The 9,341-nt window shown below is 46.8% G+C and overlaps 1 protein-coding gene across 1 annotated transcript; it reads right to left on the minus strand.

Annotated features, from left to right (window-relative positions):
• Positions 1 to 2,552: 2,552 nt before the first annotated feature.
• NEFM (neurofilament medium chain) lies at positions 2,553 to 7,770 on the minus strand. Its single transcript, XM_002709311.6, has 3 exons — positions 6,530 to 7,770; positions 5,702 to 5,826; positions 2,553 to 4,428 (listed from the first exon to the last, which is right to left on the minus strand). The coding sequence occupies exons 1-3, from the start codon at positions 7,601 to 7,603 to the stop codon at positions 3,042 to 3,044; spliced, it is 2,586 nt and encodes an 861-aa protein (XP_002709357.4). The 5' UTR covers positions 7,604 to 7,770; the 3' UTR covers positions 2,553 to 3,041.
• Between the last annotated feature and the right edge of the window lie 1,571 nt (positions 7,771 to 9,341).

The following is a 9,341-nucleotide window of genomic DNA, read 5'->3' on the forward strand; positions in this document are numbered from 1 at the left end:
AAGTGAGTCACGGCGCCAGCCTTTGTTAAGTTTTAAAAATTATTTATTTATCTATCATCTTTTTGTTTTACTTGAGAAGCAGGGGGAGAGAGAGAGAGAGAGAGAGAGAGAGAGAGAGAATCTCATTTGTTGGCTTACTTGCTTTTGCTAGATTAGGCTGGGCCAGGCTAAACTGGGCACTGGGATCTCAATCCAGACAGCCTATGTGGGTATCAGACACCCAGATACTTGAGCCAGTACCTGTTGTCTCCCAGAGTATACCATTCGCAGGTAGCTGGAAACAGAACTTGAACACAGGCACTCCAGTTTGGAATGTGGGTGTCCAAGCAGCATCTTAATGACTAAGTCAATTGCCCACCTGGACCCTTGATTTTGTGCTCTTCCCCCACATCACCCAACCACAGATACAAGCAAGAGGATGGGCCTAGGGGCTTTGTGACGGGTCTGACTTCTCGATTAGGTCTTTAGAATGATTACTCCCACTGTGAACATTAAAAATATATAACTTTGTTTTGTTTTGTGTTTTTATTTTATTTATTTAAAAGACAGAGTTACAGAGAGAGGAAGTCACACACACACACACACACAAACACACACCCAGAAGGTCTTCTGCCCACCGGTTCACTACCCAGATGGCCACAATGGCCAGGGCTGGATCAGACCGAAGCTAAGTGCCAGAAGTTTCTTCTGGGTTTTCCATGTGGGTGCAGGGGCCCAAGTAATTGGGCCATCTTCCATTGCTTTCCCAGGAGCATTAGCAGAGAGCTGGATCAGAAGTAGGTAGCCAGGATTTGAACTGGAGCCCATATGGAATGCCAGCATTGGCTTTACCTGCTATACAACAACACTAGTCCCTAAAAATATATAACTTTTGATGTAGTCAACTGTCAATATTTTTTTCAGCTCTGTTCTTATCTAAGACAAGAATGCTACATAGAATTATAGAAATGATTTACAGTTAAGAAAGCAGAAACGTATAGGCATAATATAATGGACCTAAGTTGACAATTTCGTTATCTGTAGACCCTGTACTTGAACTCTAGCCCAATACTTTGCCACTACTAAGGGTAGAGGAGCCTTGGAAATGGAAAAATTTTGTGCAGTCCAAATAAAATAATTCTCAAAAATAGTGCCTGTGTTCATTTGGGCAAATGATATAAACCACCAGGAAAAAATACTTGGTTCCAAACTGGAACAACCAACTTATTTGTAGAAACAATTATCCTAATGTTTTAATACTGTTTTCATACTGACTGGCAATAGAAGGAAATATTCTAGAAATAACACTTCCCTTTTCTATTGAATATGAAAACTACTTTAAGAAAACTATTTGCCATGTTTTTGTGCATTGCAAGGTATTATAGCAGAATGAATTATCACTTATTTGGTAGTTGAGTTTTTATTCTTCTCATGATGGAAACAGTGCCACAGAGAAGCAGTATCATTTCATTTTTTAAACATGAAGAGATATATAAGCATATTATGTGAAAGATTCATAGCATGACCCTGTTTTCTTTCTTTTAGTCTAACAAGAAAGAAAGGAGCACAGCTAAATATCCTTATAAATCGAGACAGCCACAATGGGTGGGCTTGCGAGGTAATATGAGGTCATGTCAAAAGATTCATGGAAAAGTGGAATTAGAAGATAAACCTGTTTTTGTGCAAAAAATTTTGAAACTCATGCATAATTTTTTCATACTACAAATTTTCCATGAGTATTGTGATAACTCTCTAATATGCCTGAATTGCAAACATTTTTGTACCAAAATAAATTTGCATTTTACATACAAATATTGATCTTCCTGATAAGAAAAATACAGACTTCGAAAAGATAATATGCTAAATAATATATTAGTGATCTCAAAAGTCTGTAACAAATACATTTTGAAAAGTAATAGTATTTCTTTGGGCAAGATCAGGCCTATTTTTAAAATTTAAAAACACTATGTCAGAGAACCTCATTTTTCTTTTTCCAAGCAGGGTGTTATTTATTTATTTTTGATATTATTTCTCCCAGTAAGTGAAAGATCAGAAATATCAACCTTTATCACCCAGAACAGGAATCAGTAATGCAGTGTGTATATGAACCAAAGGCATGAACCTGAGGCTGACTATTCCTTATTAGAAGGCTTAATGGTTTCAGCCCTGCTTCCTCTGGACACGTGGTTATGCTTGCTGAGTTCCGTTGTCTGGGACATTGTGTCTTAATGCACAAGTTCCTTTATTGCCTCTCTCACCTGGAGGTTCTCTAGGTTCTGTTTTGGGGTGGAAACATGGAGACCATCCCACCAAATTCCCTTTTTTATCTGATGTTTTTATTTTTTTGTTTCAAAAATACAATTTTAAAGTTGAAGGATAAAGGTTGTTCTCAGCAAAGATGTTGGCAACTCTAAATGTCAGCAGCAATTATGTCTTCCAAGAGACCATTCTTAGCAAAATAGTGGTCAGAAGTGAAGTTCACTTACAATTCCCTCAAATAATCTATCCTACAGAAAGAAAGCTTCAGGTAGTGGAGATTTCACTGTGCAATGACATCACACCAAGCAATTGACTATGTTTCCAATATGACCTTTATTGAGCAAATACTGCTGTGACGTTTTACATCAATCAACATAAGATTGCAAACTGTGCATGTCAGCGAGGTTCTCCCATGAACAAAAGTCCATTTTAAATGCACCAGTGAGGTAAACGTAATTATTCATATATAGCTTTCTTAAGGCTAAGAGAGTTCTGTGTTTCATTTATTATTTTTGGCTCAGTTGGTACTTTGCATAATACATCTCAAGACATCCCCCCTGAGTACCCCCTTCCAACAGCTTAGGAAACTGGCAAATTCCCCAGGTACGTACAATATCATGCATTTGAATCCCCCGAAGACTGAGGAGGGAGCACCCTGCGCTTGCATGCAGTCCCCTCATATTGCACAAAGCAAAATACAATGTCTGGAGCCCCCATGGGAGAACCCGTTCTGTTTTGAAGCTGTCAATCACATGCATTTTGAAATTGTCATATGGCTTAACCTTTTGCAATGGACTCAGATCTTAGTCACTCTGGGTGACTTCCTTTACAATGGCGTGTGAAGTGACTTTTTCTACCTTTTTAGTAGACACTAGTTTCTCCTCAAAGGTCTCTTCATGCTCTTCGACCTTTTGAGTGACGGTTACAGATTTAGTGATGTATTTGGTAGCACCATCACCCCCCTCAGTGGTGATTTTTTCTACCTTTTTGGTCACCACCACTTTCTCCTCGCTTCTGTCACCCCCCTTCTTCTCGTCTGCTGGGCTCAAGTCTAACCCATTGGTGACGACGCCTTTCTCCTCTTCTCGCCCACTGCCCTTTTCCTTGGTCTCCTGCTCTTCCTCCTCTTTCCCTTCAACCTCCCCATTGACAGCTATGTCTTCCTTCTTGGCTTCCTTTGACCCCTGGTCGCTCCCTTCCTCCTCACTGCCTCCCTCCTCTTCTGCTTTCTCCTTTTCCTTCTCCTTCTCCTGCTGCTGCGGCTTCTCCTCTTCTTTGGCCTCTTTCTCTACGCTCACCTTTGTGGGTTTGGTGATGGTGGCAGCCTCTTCTGCGGCCTCCTCTTTTACCGGGGATTCAGCTTTCTTCTTTGGCACATCTTTTGGTTTCTCCTCCTTCTTCTCCACCTTCTCTTCCTTTGGAGATTCCTTGGCTGCCTCTTTCTTTTCTTCCTCAACCTTCTCTTCTTCCTCTTTCTGCTCCCCTTTCCCTGCTGTGGCTTCAGCTTTTGGCTTCACCTCTTCCACTGGTGATTTTGGCACAGGGGACTTGGCTTTCTCTGGCTTTCCCACCTTGGCTTCTGTCACTGGCTCCTCTTTAGCAGCCACTTCTTCACTCTTCTCCTCGGTTTTCTTTTCCTCCTTGGCTTCTGCTTCTTCTACTTCACCTTCAGCCTCGGTTTCTCCTTCTTCCTGCTCACCCTCGTCTTTCTCGCTAGAGCCTTCCTTCTCTGATCCTCCCTCTTCAGCTTGGTCTGACTTAACACCTTCATCTTCTTCCTCTTCTTCCTCCTCCTGGCCTTCTTCTTCCTTTTCCCCTTCTTCCTCTTTAATCTCGGGTGTGGTAGCCTTCACTGGAGACTTCTTGGCAGCTGCAACTTCTTCTTCAGCTTCTTGCTCCTCTTCCTTTCCTTCTGCCTCTTCTTCCTTCTCCTCTTCCTTCACAGACACGGCCAGTTCCTCTGCAATGGCTGTCAGTGCATCTTCCATTTCTGACTTCTCATCCTCCACTTTGGTTTCCTCTATGATCTCCTCAACAAATTTGTGTTGGACTTTGAGCTTGGGAGCTTCCACCTTTGTCTTCTGAATCTTACTGGATATGGTGACTGAGGGCTGTCGGTGTGTATACAGTGGCCCAGTGATGCTTCCTGAAAATGTGCTGAATCTGGTCTCTTCACCCTCCAGGAGTTTTCTAAGATGAGAACCAACAAAGACAAGACATTCATTAACATCTCATTGGGCCTTCTGAGCTCAATTATATTAAGGGTATTTCACAGCCACATTTCACTAAGTAGAATCAGGTAAGTAAAAGATTCTATTAAGCTGGTATAACATTTGCTATCATTTCACTGGTTTATTGTGTCATATTCAGTGAGGGAGACAGATCATCCCTGAATGCCAGCCAGTCCCTGCCGCCATCACTAACCACACCCAAGAGTCCACCAATCACATCCAGGCACTAGGTCTTAGCTCTACAGCAGCAACCCATTTGGTGCTTTATGAATATTCTGAAAAACTCCCCACCAGCCAACTCAAAGCAAAAGAAAAACCAGACTTAATGACTTTGTGAACATTTAGACTTTCAGGATAGATACTATTTTTAAAGTAAAAATAAAGCTAGAAAATTTACAAAATTATTAAGTGTATTTCAGAACTTATGCTAGAGCAAATTAGAGCTAGGTATTAAAATGGGTGTATTAAGTTTTAAATTGGTCTTCAATTTCAATCAAAAAATGTCTATTAAGTGTAATTACTCTGTTTTCTGGAAAAATAAGCTCCATGAGTGCAATTTAGTCTTGTTACAGTAGTATTATAATTACCTTATTCATAAGAGAAAAACTGATTAATCAAAGATTTTGTCCTTTGAACTTAATTAACAGCAAGATCACATTAGTTAACAGAACTGAAGTTATCTCTATCTATGAAGAAATCATATATACATATGTTTATATATCTATATATAATGATCTAAATCTAGATATATAGATTAACATATGTGTTACATATTTAGATATATAATCTATACTTTACAGTACTTTATATTTGAATATTTCAATCTGTATCTATTCTCAGCCAGGTAATGGCAACAGTAAGCTATACCAATAAACAGAGAAATAAAAATGTCCTGGTGTTTGTCCTTGGCATAATGGATTTGAAAAGCTACAATCACCAGATGAAATATTAAAAACCTAAACTCCATTTGTGCTTCAAGCATTCTCAAACATTTCATATTTTCTAAAATACAAGTGTTTTGTTTCGACTAGTGTTCATCCTTTCAAGCTGTATATATAAAGTGGTTAAAAAAACCCCACACATTTACAATTCTTTAGGACAATTTCCTTTTAATTCTGGGAGAAAACCAGACTCGTGCAACCTGGCTGAGCTGACTTCCTGGTGAAGGTTCTGTCCCAACAGCCTGAGCAGTGCGGGGAGCCTCGCGGCCACCCCCCCAGAGAGCCCCCTACCTGTAGGCTGCGATCTCGATATCCAGAGCCATCTTGACATTGAGGAGATCCTGGTACTCTCGCAAGTGGCGGGCCATTTCCCACTTCGTTCCCCGAAGCTCATTTTCCAGCTGCTGAATGGTGTCCTGAAACAGATACAAGGAACCTCCACAGATCCATCTTCCAAAAACGACTTTCTTCATAGACCTCTTGCTGGCTTCTCCCTCACCCCCCTCTTCTGTTCTGTGGCCCCCCTCCCCCCACCCTCCTCTCCCTCCTGCTCTGCAAACCTTGTAGCTGTCGCTTCCAGCTCCCTTCCTTTCCTTTCAATCTAAAGGATTCTCAAACAAACAAGGTCAACAAGACATTTCCTGGGCACATCAAGTACTGAGACCAGTGGACCTAGGACAGATTCGCAGGAAATACACACGCGTGGGGACATTCAGTGCTGGCCTGGCCCTTGCCATCTGAGCCTTGGGGGCTGAAATCAACTTGAAAGTTCTCCCAATCATTGCGGGAAAAGTGATGCGTTGCTGCATACGCTATCCTAAAGTCGCTTATTTATCAACTACCTAAACACACTTCCTACTTTAAATGCGCAAGTGCGCAACAATAGAAGAGAAGCACGTTTTGGAAAAAGGCCTTGAGTCTCAGGAAGCCCAGGCAAGGTGGGTGGGCATGGGGAGGGGCGAGGACGCTTGCGGACACTGAACTTGGCGTGCCGCGAGCGCTCACGGACAGGCGACCACTAGGGAGCGCGTTGGAGAGGGCGCCCGGGCACGCGCCCAAGTGGCGGGGGCGCGCGGCGCTGGCGCTGGCGCAGGCTGGCCACGCAGCCGCGATTCCTACCTGGTAGCTGCTGAGGTCGTGGTTGTGGCGCTCCTCGATGTCGCTGAGCTGCCGCTCCAGGGACTCCTTGGTGCCACGCACCGACTCGAGCTCGATGCTCTTGGACTGCAGCTGGCGCCGGTACTCGGCGATCTCTTCCTTGGCGGAGCGGATGGCCTCCTTGTTCTGCTCGGCGGCTTCGGTGAGCTTGGCGTAGCGGCACTTAAACCACTCTTCGGCCTGATGCATGTTCTGGTCGGAGTGGCACTCGAGCTGGGAGCGGATCTCCTTCAGCGCCGACGAGATGTCCGTCTTCAGGTAGTCTTTGCGCTCCACCGTGATGTGCGACGCCTGGATCTGGGCCAGCAGGTCCGCTACCTCCTCCTCGTGGTTGCTCCGCAGGAAGGCCACCTCATCCTGCAGCGACTGCACCTTCTTGTCCAGCTCCACCTTGACCAGCGACGACTCCTCGATGTCTTTGCGCAGCGCGCGGATGGCTGCCTCGGTGTCGTCGCGCAGCCGTGCCTCCTCTTCGAAGCGCTCCTTGAGCCGGTGGATGTCTTCCTCCAGGTGGTCGGAGTCCAGCTGCACCTGAGCCTTCTCGTGGTTCACCATCTCGAGCGTGGCGCGCAGCTCGCGGATCTCCTGGTCGTACGCGTCGCCCAGCTGGGCGTGCGAGGCCTGCTTCTGCCGCAGCGCCTGGATCTCCGCCTCGATCTCCTTGTTCTGCTGTTCCAGGTAGTGCACTTTCTCGATGTAGCCGGCGAAGCGGTCGTTCAGCCCCTGCAGCTGCTCCTTCTCGTTGGAGCGGGACAGCTTGTAGTCGCCGCCGGCGCCGCCGTTGAGTAGCGACGAGGACTGGCTGAAGTCGAGGCTGCTCTCGGCGGAGCTGAGCATGGCCGAGCTGTAGGTGAGGCGCGGGGCGAGCGCGCTGCGCTTGTAGGAGGAGGACACGGTGCTGGGCGAGCCGCGGGACCACGACTGCGAGCGGAAGCCGCTGGACGGGGAGCCGCTAACGCGGCTGAAGCTGGAGCGGGTCTCGGTGACCCGCCGGTAGGCGGACGGGTTGCCCAGCGAGTCCAACGTGTAGCTCATCTTGGAGGCCTTGGTGTGTGTGGCTGTCACAGCGTTCTGCCGGCCTCGCCGCAGCCCATTTATAGCCGCGGCGCTGGTCCCGGGCCAGGGCCCCGCCCCGTGGAGGCGGCGGCCGAGGAGGCGGGGACTGCGGGCCCGGGCCGGGGGGAAGGGGGCCGGCGGCCCGGCGGTGATTCAGCGCGCTCTCGGCGGGGGCCACGCTGCGCCCGGCTCGGGGCTGCGCGGCCCGGGTCCCGGCCCCTCCCCCAGCTCTCCTTCGGGTCCCAGAACACTTGTCGCCCCGCAATCCCCTTCTCTCCTGTTTCTCTTCTCCTCGAGGTTGCATTTTAGACCCCGGGTGCGAATATCCACCCAACGCCCTTTCTTTGTCTACTTCTGTCCACGTCCCGGCAGCCCCGTGTGGACCCCTGGTCCCCCTGGTTCCTGGTTAGCGCTCTCTCCACTCTTGTCCTCACGACCTTCTCTTCTTTTGTCCTTTCTCTGTGACTTTTTCTGTACCCATCTTCCTTCCTGCTCTGTTTGGCCCCTCTTTCCCCTACTTAGTCCCATTCAACCCGTCAGCCCTCTAAGCCCCTTCCTCCGAGAATTTTTCTTCTAACCATTTCCTTGCCCTCTTCCCTCGTCCTTTCTTCATCTCCCCTGCTCCTCCCCTCCCCCATCCTCACCCCCCTTTCAGCTCCCCCTCCTCCACCCTCATCTCCCCTTCTCTTCCCTCCCCTCTTCCATCCTCATCTCCAGCCTCCCTCTCCCTTCCCCCACTCCCTGCCTTAAAGCTGCGGGAGATGAGCGCAGAGTTGAGTCTGGAAGAAATAAAAAGACTTTGAGAAACGGTCGTCCTGAAGCCTTCGGGAAGGGGACAAAGAGTACAGACCGGGGTAGTTATTGTTTCAAAAGTGGGATATGGCGCTACAATCTGCTTTCTGTGTGGCGGACGTCCGCAGCTTCCGCGGGGGCAGAAGGTAAGGCGCTCGAGCGCCTATGGCGCCGGCAGCACCAAGGACAGCGCCCAGGCCAGCGCGCGAGATTCAGCTCCCAGGGGCTGATCGCCGGCCTAGGCCTTCAGGATGACAGTGGGGAGAGGGCTCTCTTCCCCCCTCTTCTTTCAGAGCAAATACAATTTAAGTTTGCTTGTAGTAACTCAGTTTGCAGGGGCCAGGCTGTAATCCCACGCTAAGACTTCTCTGCAATGCAGACCTGGCACAATGAACAGATTGCAGGTTTTGAAAACCAAAATTTATTAGAGTCAATTAACAGAAATATTAAGTGTAACGTAGCCTAAGTTTTCTGACATAGGATGGATGCAGAAAATCAAGAGATATCAAGGCCCCAAATTTGAAGGTCAAATATTCCTTGGAAAGGGCAATTTGAAATCTGCTGAGATGAGAAGTCCAGCGAAATACAGTTTGTGATAAGTTTGAACACAGTTGCCTTGTCTTCTTTTGGCTCAGGACTTCCTATATGCAACTGCAATGACTAATTTGAGTTAATTTTAAGTTAATTTAAAAAGACTCACTACAACCTTGAAGAAAATCAGATATTTTCCCTCTATCTAAAGTGTAGTGTTTCTCTCCGTATATTTTAATGACTGATTTAAAATGGATTTTCTATATCTTTAAGCATGTTTATTAAAACAAGAACTCCAGACTTTCTCCTGTCTGGTGCAGTCCTAAGCATTAAAATGGCCCTTTGTTGTGGATAACACTGTGGGGGATAATTCAGGGTAAAAAGTTCTGAATGC

Source organism: Oryctolagus cuniculus, chromosome 2 (genome assembly GCF_964237555.1).
Source record: "Oryctolagus cuniculus chromosome 2, mOryCun1.1, whole genome shotgun sequence".
NCBI classification, from domain to species: Eukaryota; Metazoa; Chordata; class Mammalia; order Lagomorpha; family Leporidae; genus Oryctolagus; species Oryctolagus cuniculus.

Excerpts from the sequence above, each read along its gene's own strand:
- NEFM (XM_002709311.6), bottom strand. The coding sequence starts at position 7,603 with ATGAGCTACACGTTGGACTCGCTGGGCAACCCGTCCGCCTACCGGCGG. Across the intron at positions 5,827-6,529 it reads ACGACCTCAGCAGCTACCAG|GACACCATTCAGCAGCTGGA; the intron begins GTAGGAATCGCG and ends TATCTGTTTCAG. Across the intron at positions 4,429-5,701 it reads ATCGAGATCGCAGCCTACAG|AAAACTCCTGGAGGGTGAAG; the intron begins GTAGGGGGCTCT and ends TTCTCATCTTAG.